We start from the raw sequence: 15,617 nt of genomic DNA, 5'->3' as shown, positions 1-15,617 counted from the left end.
TTATCCACTAAATTTATGGGGTCTGTGTCTTCATTAATATGTACATTTCTGCCCTTCTTTGCTCTTCAATATTATTTTTTTGGTCTTGAGCATGAATCAGTAAATGAGGAGGGACCATAACATATATAGTCAGGGATATGCATCTCATACCATGTTCATTCTTCTCCTAGACACATGGCTTAACTAATTGCTGTATGCACTTGGGTTCGTTGTCCACTTGGCACTAGTCTATGCATCCACGTGTAATCCTGTTGTCGGTCATTGACCGCTATAATCATCTTTATAATTCATTATCAAAGGTACGATTAAACTTATCTAAGCTAAACTTATTAGAGTTGATTACAGCTGGTCAACTCCAATTTCACCTTATGTTTACAACTCTTTAATTTAGATATAATTTGGGTTAATGTTAATGATATAGTTTAAATATTATAATAAGAATTTGAACTAATATCGTTGCATACCAAAAATGACATCATATTATGTTTAGACTTTGCATGTACTACCTTTATAAAGATGTAATCAATAGATAATACATACGTAATTATCTTCTAAAAGATCGTTAGTTGTTTAAGGTGAATGAGGTAGGAAGTTGGTACCATCAAACAAAACAAAAGTTACGAACTGGTGCAAATTGTGTGGGAATGAAAACGAAATCATGTATTTAAATATAATAAAATTAATCATATCATGAATCATGATGTATATAAATTAACTTCGGAGTCACGCGGCCAGGATTGGGAAGAGCAAATCCCCTTCATTCCCGCATGGATCCCAAATTAAATAGAAAAAATAATGTAACATCGGAATTAGACGTACCGTCCTTTTTCTGTTTTTCGCAAATATGATCTCATATTATAATTCGATATCGTCAAAAAAAAATGAAAGAGTTGCCCATTTTAATTAATCTTTAAAAGTTAGCGCCATTATAGGAATATAGAATTTGGTTTCTATTGTATTACTCTACTGATCTTATAAACAGTAACAATACAGTCAATATAATACAGGTATGAAAATAATAATCGATCAAGCAGTATCATATATAGAAGTGATGCGAGTATAACTCAATAAATATACATGGTGCACTATTTCAGATCTAATAAGTTCAGATAAGTTTATTAAATTAAGTTCAGATTAATAAGTTTAGATATTTTTAGCACAATATGTATATTTCATGATAGAAATAAAACTACAATAGATAGTAATATTGACAAGATTTGATCATATCATATCCTACCATTCAAAGAAGTTTTACAAATATTATCTACCCTAATTGTGTTTATATTAGAAGACATCTTTGTCGGTTACTATAATCAAGAGTAGTATACCAATTCAATAGGACACATCTCTTTACCAGTTACCACATAGGTAGCAACTTTGACACTCGATAGGAAAACCGATACAGATAAAGCAACAAGCCAACAATAGATAGTAATATTGACAAGATGTATTTATTTTTTTTTTTTTAAAGAATAATATTGACATGTATTGATCATATCATATCCTACCATTCAAAGAAGTTTCACAAATATTATCTACCTTGATTATGTTTATATTAGAAGACATCTTTTTCGATTACTATAATCAAGAAAGATACTAACCCAATAGGATACCAATCCAATAGAACACTCCTCCTTAGTGTCCTTACCAGTTACCACGTAGGAAGCAACTTTGACACTCGATAGGAAACCCGATAGAAATAAAGTTACAATAGATAGTAATACTGACAAGATTTGATCATATCATATCCTAGCATTCAAAGGAGTTTCACAAATATTATCTACCTTGATTATGTTTATATTAGAAGATATCTTTTTCGATTACTATAATGAGGAGAGATATTGACCCAGTAGGATACCAATCCAATAAAACACTTCTCCTTAGCAGTTACCACATAGGTAGCAACTTTGACACTCGATAGGAAACCCGTCAAAAAAAAAAAAATAAAGAGGCACATGGAAGATTAGATTAGATTTGAGATGGGCAAAAAAGGAAAGAAACTAAAAATCAGTTGGGAGGCTGCTTATGCTTATAAATACAAGGGGAGGCCGTTACAGTATTGTTACCCACATCGATCATCTGCAAACTTTCACGTGCTTTTCCAAATTCATTATTTTCTCTCGTTCTTCCCCCTGTTTCCTCTGCTTACACCTCTATTCTTGTCGGTCCTAAGTAGTTTTTATAGTTGAGATTTCTTCATTCCTTTCATAAATACATCCTTACTCTGTTATATATAAATATAGTTATATATACTTCATCAGACTGTAATCAATATTATTAATTTTCACTAAAAAAAGCAATGGCAAAGAATTCATCATCGAAATCAAAATCAAAATCCAAGCAAGTCGGCGGATCGTCGTCTTCTTCCTCTGCTTCATCCTCCATTGCTGACCTTTTTGGCCCTAATCCTTCTTCTGCTACTTCTTCTTCTGTCAGCTTGTTTAACTCTGTTTTTGGCCCTCCTTCTATGGTACTTTCTTCTGACTATTTTCTTCATTCCTGTTTCAATTATAAATAAAATATTTTTGGGTGTACAATTATTTGTTATAATAATATGTCTATGTTTAACATTGTTAAAGTTAGTGTTTTGTAGGGTTTAGCAGGTTATTCCCTAATAATATCTTGTGCAACCGTTGTATATTTCTTGTCGACCCCTCATCCATGTCGGGTTTTTCATGTTAGGGTTATGAATTATGAGAGAATTGCACCAAGTCGACTATTGATTAAGAATTGAAATAAAAGGCATGCATGCAATGAATTAGAGCATCAAATTGGGATTGATTCATTATTTGGGGTTCTTTAGAATTAAGAATTTGATGAGTTTTCCAATGCAAAAGGTTTTACCTAAATATTGGCTTCTTTTATTTGCCCTTGCTTTTATCAAAATTTTGATTTATTAATTAATTTATTTTTTAGATTTTTTTGCATGCCTTTGTGATCTCACAAATTATAATTTGTTGCTACTTATTCTAGTTAATTTTGTCTTTTAATGCAAAATACACAAATTTTTCAATGATGGTGATGCTTTTTTTGGTTTTGTTTTTGAGATTTTAGGACTTTTGGCTAAGTTGAGAAGTTGGAAGAGACGTGGGCTATTAAGCCAGTGTTTAAAGAGTCCAAAATTATTTTCTTCAAGTATTTTATTTAATTATTTTTTACTTTTATTGGGTTACATGAAAAAGTTGCCGACCTTTTTTGAAAGTTTATCTTCAAACTCTTAGCTTTCATATGATATGGAGTTTTCTTTTTTAAAAGGTTCCAACCTTTTTTTTCTTTTCTATTCTGAGTTGGTAAAGAATCATTTAGGTGAGATTGGCTTACTTCGGAGCGCTATTAGGTGAGATTGTCTCGTACTAATTTATTTTATCATCTTTATAAAAGGAAAAAAAAAATTATTTTGATGATGAGTGTTATGTGTACATTATATATTGTGAGATCGTCTCATTGATGTTCATGCCCTTATACACAAGTTTGTCAAAGTTTTGATCTCTAGCTGTTAGTGACATCAGTAACAAGTACAAAGGTGGGTTCCTACTTTAGATGCTTGTTCTCTAGACTCACATGAAATGATAATGACTCCGTAACGATAATCTTTTTAATGGTTGATAATAAACCCGAGATACGTTGATCTCTAAAGACATTGCTGAATCATTAGTCATTTCATAACATGTTTAATTAAGGAGATATATATAAAGAAAAGCACTAATAGAAAGATACATAGATTAGTACGAAGTACAAAGTTAATCTAAATAGATTATCAGTTAATTATTTTACTTAACAAGAATAATATATTCATATGTATATTCCTAATGCATCCTTTTCCATCTAACAAATTAAAAATTTTAAAACTAGGATAATTAATTTTATGTACAGGATTATTATCTACTAATTGACTGACCCATTTATGCTGCCAATGGTCAATGTATACATGCTTTACAGTTTATACGCGTTAATCTGTTTAATAACTCCCTTAATTCTTTAGCATAATTTTATGTGATGTACTTTGATCTGAAATTAGAAAGTAATCATCATCTAGTGTTCTCTTTTGCCTTTGGTAATTTTTATAATATTTTACATGTACAACATTTCTTACATTTAAAATCGATTTTAATCTAGGGAGGAGGAAGAGACTCTACACACCATGTTGGGAATGCCAAGCATGGTTTTCCTGGTAATTTTTATACTTCATTCGTCCTAAAATAATCTTTATCGTTGACAACTTGCAATCTCAGACTCAAAATTTTAATTTGATGATCATATATTTCTCTAATTAAACTTATTACTTATTCGCTTGATTGATTGGCATATTATTGTATTTACAATCAAATTTAAGTGGTTTATTTATTAGTGTTTTTATGTTATTTGCACATCTTTTTCTTGTAGATAATAATGGAGCACCAGTAAGCAAAGCAGAGAGTAGCAAGTACTCTTATTATCAGCAGAAGAAAGTTGATCAGCCTTGCTACTATACCTCTTCAATCTACTATGGTGGCCAAGACGAAGTTTATTCTCCAACTACGCGCCCTGGTGAATCTCTTGTGAGTGCATTTACTCTTATTTTAAAAATACATGTTGTATAATATAGTGTACTGTGTCTGAAATCTTAACACTCAATTTTACAGACAAATGATCCCGGAGTAGAGGAAGATCCTAAAAGTGCTTTAAGAGGAAATTGGTGGCAAGGTTCGGATTGTTTTATTTACTTCTGATTGATTTTCTTATACGTAGTTATAACATACTCCCTCCGTCTCTATGCAAGTTAACACAAGAGTGAATAACTGCTGAAAAGGGGTATGAACTTAATTTGAGATGGACAAAATAATTGGTTTATGTTACCTCAGTAAGGGAACGGAGTGAGTATTAGTTTTCAGTTTGGTAGTTCTGTTCATCGATTGTTTGTATTGATTAACCTCGTTTTAAATTTCAGGATCGGCCTATTATTAGCCGCCCCTTCAACAAGAGTTATCTGCCCGTCTTGGAAACTAAGGTACATTTGCAAGTTTGAAGTAGTAAATACTTTTTGTAAATGATAAAAGATATGGTCATAAGATTCACATTATTCTTTCAAAATTAGATGTTTATGGTAGTAGACTTATAATTCTTTCTAGAAACAGATTTATACAGATTAGAAAAAGAGAAACTCATATTTTTCATACTGTTGGGTTCGTTACGTAATCTGATGCATAAGCAAAGAAGCAAAGCATACAACAACTTGTCTAGAATCTGCATGGCATACATTATGCATATATGTTCTAAGTGAATATGAGCAAGAATCTACACATTATTATCAATTTTTTCAACTTATTCTATATTCTGTTGCATTATTTATTCCTTGGGTTAATTTCAATTTGTCCCTTGCAATTTGACTTTCGCTGATGCTAAAAATGTTCGCTTTATATTGTTTTGTTGCAGGGATATGGGGGGGACTGCCTCTTGATAGCTATCTTCACAAGTTATGACTTCTAGCAGAAGAGAATATACCATATAAGTTAAGAAAAACAGCTTTTAATTTTACTAGTCTTAGATCAGCTAAGGCCTGAATCAAGTTGCTGGGGTTTGTTTTTGCTCCCGGCTTCTTTGGAGGAGGGCTTAGCTTAGCTTATTAGCTTTTTAATTTCCTAGGATCAGCTTTGTCTGACGACGTATAGTATAGTTCAGTTTTAATGCTTATAGTATATGACTATGAACTCCTCCTCTGTACACAGATCGAGTTGTTAACTGCCTCAATATACCCTAATGTCAATTTCGCTTAGTAAAGGTTTTTGCTTTAATGTTGTGTTTGCTTAAATTTCTAGTGGCTTTTCTCAAAAAAAAAAAAAATCTAGTGGCTTTCTCAAATCGTTGAGTGCCTGGAAAGGGTAAAAGAAACATGTTGCTGGTATCCAAATGATAAATGATCTCAAATGGACTTCTTGGTAATATATGAGTCTAGATGAAGTTATTGCCTTGTACCACAGAAAAAGAACAGAGAAAATCTTCTAGGATTCTCGAGTCATTTGGTTACTTCCTGACGCTGATCAAAACTCGCTTTCTGGAACAGCAAGTTTCTAGTTGCTTGTGTTTTGTTTCGCTATGTTGTTACAAATCCTAAATCCATATTCTTGTTTGAATGTCCATTCTAATTAAAAAGGTCTTTAATGTCGTTGCATAATGAGAAAATTACTCCTAGCTGAACTATACTTCATACCGTACTAAGCAGTATACTTTGTAGGTTTGATGACATTAAAGATGGGAAAACTTACTTTGTGAAAGGCACAAAAGCACTGAACTGAAAACAAATCATTTATTCATATTGATGAGGTTGTATTACATCTGTCATTAGAAAAGCTAAATACAGATGCAAACTTCCAGGTCCATGTCCAATTCTTACCCACAGAAAGATCGCGATACAGTAAGATGGTTCGCAATAAGATGAGTTCGCAATAAGCACTCTTCAAGGCAATGTGTAAGCTGCAATGCAAAAGAGAAACATGTCAGTCAGACATCAGTGTATGAACAGCCATAGAAGATGGTGACAATGGTAATAACATATAAAAATAAAAATAAGTAAATAATAATCAAATAAATTCTAGTAACATTCAAACTCACCGCCACACTTGTAACCAACAGGACGATCAACAATGTTGCATCGCTTAGGGATTGTGACAGCAATCTCAGCTTTGACTCCTGCACTTTTGGCAGTGTGGGAGAGCATAACAGCACAGAGGCAGCTTGGGTTTCGACCCAACTGTTTAATCCTAGCGCAGCAGCTGTCTGAAACCGGGGCATTCTCATCCTCGGATGCCTCAGCACAGGGAGCAAGTTTGAATGCCTCTTTCTCTGGAGATGCTCTCCCACATTCACCGGCAGCATTTACCCCATGAAACTCTGCAACGCAGACAAGAACAAGGAATACAGACAGAACAATGTGCTTCATTTTCAAAGATATTGCTTCAATTTTCACTGTGATTAAGTTGTGTATGTCCGATGATATAGTCACTTGAGCATTTATATAGGGGGAGGAGGAGGTCAAGAGCTCAAGAGTAGAAAGAAGTGAGATATGATAATGTCCTCCATTAGATAGTGGAGGAGGCATTATAAGAGCACTGAATAACTAATCTAGGATAGAAAAACATAGTGCAGCACTTTCGGCTCCAAAAAATTATTTCATAAGGTGATCTGGCTCATACTAACAGGGTAATTTTAGTACAGCAAATGCTAATGCTATCATGCAGGGTTTCACTACTGCATACACCACTTTCTAGAACATCTTTCCCTTGTGCTGTGCAATTCCACACACCTAACCCTCCCACCTGGCCACCCCCAATGTAACGAAACACAATCAAAACCAATAGCATCCTAGTATTTATAAGACTTGAAATCTAGCAGCTTAGCCTTTACTTGTAGTCTAGATAAATAAAAACATACCAGTGATCAAACTAAAAGATTTATATAAGGGAATACTTACATTTATGCAAGAGTAAGGGAAATAATGTCCATTCAAGTCGCGCCTGTAATTCTGTTTTTCTGTCTTATACCAGCTACTTATAAGTCAGCTGATAAAGTTTCTAAGTTTAGGTTGTTTTCTTAACTCGAAGTTCATATGTTTCAATTTCCATTGAATACAGAAAACATTTGAGCTTTAAAATTCAGCAGTGATGATTTTGAACTTTTGATAGATTGCTACACGAAATTCAAACAACAATACTCCCTTCTTCCCACTAAAAATGACCCTTACAGAATGGAAAGACTATGTGATGACTGATGATAAAAATTTAAACAACTGCTTAGCAATTGCAACCCTGATTTTCGGTTCGGTTTGGGTTCCTAAATCATCATCCCAATAAGGCAACAATCAATCAAAAACAGAAAACATTTCACAAATTTTTAAGTATCAATTCAATTCATAAAAAACAACCCATTTGCCATTATGATCAAATCAACAACTTCCCATTCAATATTTTACAAAGTTGTTCAAGAATCAAATTACAAAGTAACAAAATAAGGCTAACGAGTAAAAGCATAAAGAACAAAGGCAATATAAATAAGAAGGGCAGAAGGAACCAAAATAACAAGAGGAACAACAGCAGCATAAGTATGAGAACTCCCACAAGACAAACTACCAAGCTTAATCTGAGCAACATTAATCAACGCCAACATCAGAAATGCACACCCAGAAACAGATCCAACAGCAGAAACAAGCATCCCGACCCGAAGGCCCGAAGTATGAACAAAGGCCCGGTAAGAGTCGTAATGGGCCGAGATTCGGAAGGCCTGTTTAAGGCCCAAAGCGACGAGACTAGAGAAGAGGAAAGAAGCGAAGGAGTAGACGTGAAAAGCTAATTCATAACCAAATATACTTTATACTTATATTACTATGCATTTACAAAGTTAAAATCAAGTGTATGCTTAAAAAAAAATGATTTAGAATTGTACAAAAGACTTTTAGTATTTATTTTTCTTGTGTTTGGATCTATTCGGATCATCGGATGTAATATAGTGATAAATTAGGAAAATTGATTTTGACACTCCTTGTAAAAGTACACAAAATATTATGGGATTTATCATTGAGATTTGGGAGTATTCAAATCGTTTCCCAATGCGAAGAATTATCAAGAAGTCTAGTAAGAAAGGGTCAAAGTGAAATAAACCATCGTCAAAGGTGGTTATCTGGTTGTTTTGGTGGAAAAGGTGAACTGTCTACGGTGGAGGAGTGGTGGTAATATGGTTGAGGGACTGGGGGAAGTGAATGGTCCAAAAAGAAAGTGTCAAAGACTCAAATTAAAGTTGATCAAAATCAAACAAGTGTGTAGGGTCTACAACTCTTTTTTCTTTTATTAATGAAATAATAAAGGCATTTGGTCTCGAGGTATGATTCATTGATTCTTGTTTTAGGTGCAAAGAAGCCCCAAGTTCGAATCTTAATTTTGTTTCCCATATTGACATCCTTCCTCATTGATTTTCTCAACATCATCTACGTGCCTAGAACGCTGTAACATTGACTTCCTCGTATGTTCTCTGACAATATGTACCTTCTTACAACTGTATAGATATTGTTCCTGTCTAGGGGCCTTAATACCCGAACCACCAATCTCGAACTTCCGTGATTTATGCTTAATCATCTCCATTTCTGTCATTGATTAATTAATCAAAAAATAACTATATGTCTCTTCGGAGACATCTGATAAAATTGAAATGATGCAAAGAGATAACTATATCACGGATTTTAATACTCATAACATGCTAGAAAGCATGAATATAGGATTTAAATATGAAAACAAGCAAGAAGTTGGCAATGATCAATGCCTAAAGCATCTTTATATTCTCAATATGAAATCTACATAGATACACATATTTTGGACAAATAATTCAATAAACAAAGGAACTACAAACAACAAGCTTAGTACAGTATCCTAAAACCAATCCAAAGAAACAAAAAATCCTTCATGTGTCAGTAAATGAGCAATCTTTGTGGAGGTGGAGATTTCATCTAAATCTGCTAGGCTTCTGATGGGTTATTGATACTCTCTGAGGATCAATGTTCTCTGAATCATCGCGAGATGATGCAGGTGACCCTGAGCCAATGCTCGACTTTGTTGTAGCAGGAGGGCCTTCTATTTGGTTTATACTGTTCTTAGCCTTCAACTCACCACCTAGGTAGTTAGTGAGTGCTCTCTTAACCCCAATACCGCGCTTGGAAGGCTTAATAGTAATCTCACGGTTGACATAAGGAGTTCTGTCTACTCCTCTTGCTGGACTAATTAATGGTCCAGGTGAGAAGCTTGGAGTGGTAAGTGATGACCCATAAGGTGTGCGCGAGGGAGGCACTGAATGTGGTAACGAGACCTTCTTGTGAGCCATGACACTCACATTAGGTGCTGAGGATAACTTATCAGTATGTTTGGTTAAGTCATCAACATATAACAGATCATCTATGCGCGCCACAATGTTAAAAGCCAAGCTCTCAAGAACTCTCGAGTAGCTTTCTAGAATGGATTTTCCTATGTCCTGCAGCAAGAAATTTTAGTTAAAAACCAACAGGAGGAAAAATGAATGCAGTATGTACAAGGAACAGAATATTAACCTTGTTGTACTGAATTTTACTGGTGTCTAGAGAAGTTTGAGTGAGGCCAGGGAACCGTTGCTTCAAGCTTAGCAGCAACCTTTCAGCTCTTTCGGCGAGGAGCTCTCTCTTATCTCCTCCATCAACCATTAAATCTCTGACCATCCCCCACGACGATTTTGTGGTGGTACGGTTGGGATTAGTAACAGGTTTTGGATGGTGTCTTCGCCGCCAGACATATATAGCGGCTTCAACACGATTTGCTATCTCAAGAGCAACATGCTCAGATGACAGGTCAAGGCAATCAAGCAAGCACTCGGGAGAGAAGTGATCTGATGTGATGTACCGATATATCATATCTCCTAGGCAAGCTCTTCCATTCTGAGAAAATTAGAAAATATTGCAAAACATCAGACTTCAGCAATACTAAGTCATAATAACCTAGGTTGATATACAATGAGACAGTTCAAGATTTTAGACCTTTGGAAGGGTTTCTAAGTAGGACTCAGGAACATCCATTTCGGCTAAAACCATGCTGTTGATAGACATGGCTGCTTTGAGTATTTGGTGGGTGCATTCGCGCTTGTGATCAAGCTGCTTCCTAGAATTCTCCTGCAGGCCACCAGCCGGTACCCGAGGTACTGGTAACCACCACTTCTCCTCTTGCCTGTGTAATGTTTTTCGGAAAGAGGATGAGCCATCACAATCTGAGGCTACGATTCCTTGATCGACATACCAAAACTCAGTCTTGCAGAAACTGTTGAGTATATCCTGATAACCGCGAAAACATAAAATAGTTGAGCTATATAGGAAGCCACAGGGCAAGCCACTGATGATGTACCATGAAGTAAAGCAGAATTGAAATCTTACAATGAGCATATTATCAAGCTTGCGAAGGGCAGGAAGATTTATGAATATATCTGTCCGAGGTCTGCAAGTCATAACCTGATAAGTGTAGCAGCAAATGTGTATGTAAGATGACTGTTCTTAAAAAATTAATATGATAAATTCCATCTTAATGTATCCATTTATGTGTTCTTAAACACCTAAAGACATGAAATGAGACTTGGACACACCCAATTAGTCCACAATTAGATATATTTTATGTATCCTCACACTGTCCCTTTTTCTTCCAGATTTAAAGATCAAATACTTCAGAATTTTTTAAAGAATTGTAACATTTTCTTTATGTGCATATTTCCATCTTATGACACTGTTTCATCTACTAAAAACATTCCTATGCTCAATACATTAATTAACAGAGAAATGCAGAATACAAAAGAAAAATTGAAGGAATAGAGTACCTCTAATTTTTTTCCATCAGGAAAAGTCTGCCAAGTTGGTATCAACTCAACAATGTGATCACCAACACAAAGCAGCCATTCCATCTCTCTTCGCCACATCGATTTCTTCTCAACCGGCAACGGCTCTAGCCTCCATAATTGCCCGAATATTGTAGCTAAAAACCCATAATTCAAAGTAAATCAGACATTTAAAACAAACAATTCAAACACTGAATTTAAAAATAGAAGGTTAAGAATTAAGAGTAATACCACATAAATTAGTAATGGCATTAGAAACAGCTAAAGCAGTGGAAACCCCTTTTCCACTTCCGGACATATCTTCTCCAAGTAATAGCTTTGCAAACCTCTCTTTCATCATCTCCATCTCTGAAACATTTCAACAAACAGTTTAAATATAACATTAATTTAACTTCAAAAAATCACATAATTAACCAAATTAAAGCACAAAACTAACCAGAGAGGTTTAAATTATGCTTTTTAAGCTCAGAATCATCAGCTAAAACGGGCTTTTGTGACCCAGAAACAGCGGATTTGGGAATTGCAGCTTTTTTAATCGGCCAACCCAAAAGAGGAGGTGAAACAGAGGATTTCTTTCCTGAATTAGTAACTGCTTCAGAGCTTGGTCTGCTATCAGAGCTACTCTCCCTGCTTCTTCTGCGCTCAGCACTTGACTCAGTGATTGACTCGATTGACTCAGTTAAGTCTAACCCATCATCTTTCCTAAACGAGGCTTCCATCATCAAAAAGCTTCAATCTTTAGAATTCCCAGATCAAAATTAAGGGAAATTTTCAAGCAAAATTTGAAACCCAGAAAATTAAGTTTGAATCTTGAAGAAACATTTGAGTTTTTGAATGGGGGGAAGATTGAATAGTATGAGAAGCTTTTTAATTAAACAGGAAATTTTTGTAAAGGAGGAAAATAGTGGGCCTAAAAATATGATCTTTATTAAGATTCTTTTATTTACTCTCTCTTTCGTAATTGTGAAATTTGATTTGAAGATGAATGGGTTGGGGATATAGTAACTGTCAAAAACTTAAAATGGTGGTTTGATGGTGAGATAACGTCTCTTAACTCTTTCACTGTATTTTTCTCTCACTTCCCACCTTTATCTACAATTCAAATTAATAATAAAATATTGGGGAGTGGTTGAAATGGTCTTATAATATTGGCACTTTGTTGAACGGCTATGAACGGCTATATAGGAATTACGGAGTAGAAAATGCATGTCCTTGGCTTTTTGCCTACGTGATTTTGATTTACCAATATACCCTTTGCAATTTTTTTTTTTTTTTTTTTTTTTGAGGAAATGTTGGTAATTTTAACTTTTTATCATGATGACATGGCCTTTTTATGAATCGCATTGATGATGATCATCTTTGGTTGGATATAGGAAATTAGGCTACATTCTTTTTCATCTTGTTACAAATTTATATTTCACTTACTAAAAATCAATTTAGATCTAACAATATGAGAAAAGTTCATAAATTAAAATAAACAAGATCTTAGAATTTTTTATTTTTTTTTCTAATCATCAAATACCTTTATTTTCATACAAGTACTAATTAACAAAAAAAACAAAATTATATATTTGAAATATGTAAATATTTAAATAAATCTAAAAAATATCACTGGAAAACTTTTCCTATATATTACTCTAGCATATAAAGTTTCTTCAAAAAAAAAATATATATATATTTATATATATATATATATATATATATATATATATAAGGTTAAAATTTATTCAAATAGATCGAGGGTTAGTAAGGTCATATAGTGGGTCCCGTCAAAAAAAAAAAAAAAAAAAGTTCATATAGTGGGTGTACCTTAGCACTTATCACTAAATAGAAACACAACAGTAATGGGTTTTAATTAACTACACCGTATATATTTTGCTTGTGTGACAATAATTGCAGTTTGCAAGTAATGTAGCTAGCCATTACTCATGCCCTCCAATTAGAAGTTAATGTTGTAAGGAGTACTAAACATACCAGACAATTGTCTACTCAAACAAGTTATAAGGTTACAAACTATCCCATATATTTTTCAATTGGCCTGGATTTCAATCATTTGTTAGTTGTTACCGATTTAGATGTTGATATAAATACTCTACATTTTAATTTATGTTAGAAAAAAGTAATTACTCCGTAGGTTAATTGTTTAAGTCACTTTTTCATCGTAGCTTGAATCAATACATTATTAGCATTATATATTTAACAATATCGATGAGCAAATAGCAAAAATGAACAAAAAGTTACCCATATCATAACCATTTATCGATCAAACAACAAACAATTGATCTGATCCATACAAGTATGTTACAAACTACTCCGTAAAATCTTTACACCTATCATCGATCTATGCGTATTTCTTGGAATAATTAACCTAGCTTTTAGTAACCTTAAATCATGATTGCCTGGCCTCTAAGTTAAGATACTCCATGATTGACTTAGGTGAAGTAACATTAAATACGAGGCTGAAAAAATCATGGGCATGTAAGAAAATCTTGGTTCGTCATTGATTGAGTCTGTTTGGTCAACTGAAACCAATATTCATGGAAAAATGTCAACCTATCAAGTTATGAAGTATGAAGGCTCCAAAGAGAGAGTTGCCTGTGAATCCCACATTTATGACAATTTAAGTCTACGCTCTTCTTTAAATGTAGTCACAAGCTCACTGCTCTACTTTGTAGGCAGCCAACAAGGGCATTTTCGGAAGTATAATTTAAATAAGACGGTAAAGAAAAAGGCACTACATGTTTTGAAGTTAAGACAAGAAAAAAGTTTATAAAAAAAACACTCTTTATTGATAGTGATGAAGATTAACGGCCTTGATTCTTAATTAATGTTGAAATTCAAGCTATTTGCTTGTCATTTACTTATCCAGACCTTGTCACTTACTTTTGGAGACAATATGCTAATGCTTGATGGGGTAAATTAATGTAATACTACTACGGAGTATGGTAGTATACTAGTATGTACTCCCCCGTCCCTTTTTTACATTCGTATTTGTAAAATTACATCGGAATTAAGAAATTTGGAATAAAACAAAGAACAATAAAACAAAGTACGTATAATGGGAATTACAAGACATTAATTGATGTCTTTGAGTAAAACAAAGATAGAATAATATTTAATACTGCACATGTCATCAATCCTTTAAAAAGAAAAAGAACTAATAACATTGTTTGGTGGAAAAAAGAGGACCAATCATATTCATCTAAATTGATGCACATGGATTCTGAAAATAAAAGTGAGAATTAGGGCCTGTTCTGATTGACTGAAATCAACTGAACTGAACTGAACTGAACTGAGCTGAACTGAACTGAACTGAACTGAACTGAACTTATTAATTAGTGATTTTTAACTACGAATTAGTGGTCTTTGATTATATATTACTATACCTATGTGTATATACAAATGTACTATTTCATATGACATAATTATAAAATTTATAATATAATTATAAATTTATGGAAAATATATTAAAAACTTGAAACCTCTAAATATTTTAAACACATATACTATTTAATTTTAAAATAAAATAGTATTATGACAAAAGAACACAAAACACTTACATGTAGCAGAAAAGCAGCTATGGATATTGTCCGACAAGAAATAACTGATCAGATATGGGAGTCAGTTCAGAGGAATGCCGAGGTAATGGAGGAGCTTGGTGGACAAGAAGAAGACGAAGAACTAACTGACTATGAAAATTAGTTTAAGTTGTGTAGTACTCTAATTTTCTCAATAAGATTAACAATAGAAATGTGTATCAAAAAAATAGAACCATTTGAACAATGAATTGTATCGATATTATTATTATTATTATTATTATTATTATTATTATTATTAATAATATTAATATTAATTATTGTTATTATTATTATTATAATTAATTATTGATTATTATTATTAGTATTATTGTTATTATTATTATTATTTATTCATGATTATTATTATTATTATTTGTTGCGTCGTTGTAATAAGAGCTTAAAAGAATGAAATTTGGTTTTATATCATTAGCAATATCATTAGACATAAAAGCTGAACTGAACTGAACTGAACTGAACTGAACTGAATTTCAACGGAAGAGAACAGGCCCTTAGGCCCCATTCTCTTCACCTTATTTTTGTTGAACTGAAATTATTTTTACTGAAACAAAATTATATTTGCTGAACTTAAATTATTTTTACTGAATTTAAATTAATTTTACTGAAATGAAATTATTTTTGCTGAATTGAAATTATTTTTACTGATTTTCTATTATA

At 33.2% G+C, this 15,617-nt stretch overlaps 3 protein-coding genes across 4 annotated transcripts; 1 reads left to right on the top strand and 2 right to left on the bottom strand.

The window, feature by feature from the left end:
• Window positions 1–2,063: 2,063 nt before the first annotated feature.
• On the top strand, window positions 2,064–5,771 carry LOC145592721 (uncharacterized). Its single transcript, XM_081649229.1, has 6 exons — window positions 2,064–2,470; window positions 4,117–4,171; window positions 4,384–4,538; window positions 4,623–4,683; window positions 4,928–4,987; window positions 5,413–5,771. Exons 1-5 carry the CDS (start codon window positions 2,300–2,302, stop codon window positions 4,942–4,944), a joined length of 459 nt encoding a protein of 152 aa, XP_081505355.1. The 5' UTR covers window positions 2,064–2,299; the 3' UTR covers window positions 4,945–4,987; window positions 5,413–5,771.
• Window positions 5,772–6,259: 488 nt separating this feature from the next.
• On the bottom strand, window positions 6,260–7,231 carry LOC145591187 (uncharacterized). Its single transcript, XM_081647586.1, has 2 exons — window positions 6,589–7,231; window positions 6,260–6,450 (listed from the first exon to the last, which is right to left on the bottom strand). Exons 1-2 carry the CDS (start codon window positions 7,073–7,075, stop codon window positions 6,434–6,436), a joined length of 504 nt encoding a protein of 167 aa, XP_081503712.1. The 5' UTR covers window positions 7,076–7,231; the 3' UTR covers window positions 6,260–6,433.
• Window positions 7,232–9,275: 2,044 nt separating this feature from the next.
• On the bottom strand, window positions 9,276–12,413 carry LOC145591186 (rop guanine nucleotide exchange factor 7-like). 2 transcript variants are annotated; one of them, XM_081647585.1, is made up of 7 exons: window positions 11,801–12,413; window positions 11,596–11,712; window positions 11,347–11,501; window positions 10,913–10,987; window positions 10,523–10,813; window positions 10,064–10,423; window positions 9,276–9,987 (listed from the first exon to the last, which is right to left on the bottom strand). In XM_081647585.1, the coding sequence occupies exons 1-7, from the start codon at window positions 12,084–12,086 to the stop codon at window positions 9,466–9,468; spliced, it is 1,806 nt and encodes a 601-aa protein (XP_081503711.1). In that variant the 5' UTR covers window positions 12,087–12,413; the 3' UTR covers window positions 9,276–9,465. The 2 variants fall into 2 exon arrangements, with proteins under 2 accessions (XP_081503711.1, XP_081503709.1); XM_081647583.1 differs by having other exon boundaries at window positions 10,523–10,987.
• Window positions 12,414–15,617: the final 3,204 nt, after the last annotated feature.

Source organism: Chenopodium album, chromosome 18 (genome assembly GCF_948465745.1).
Source record: "Chenopodium album chromosome 18, dcCheAlbu1.1, whole genome shotgun sequence".
Lineage (NCBI taxonomy): Eukaryota > Viridiplantae > Streptophyta > Magnoliopsida > Caryophyllales > Amaranthaceae > Chenopodium > Chenopodium album.
This window is presented reverse-complemented; position numbering and strand designations above follow the sequence as displayed.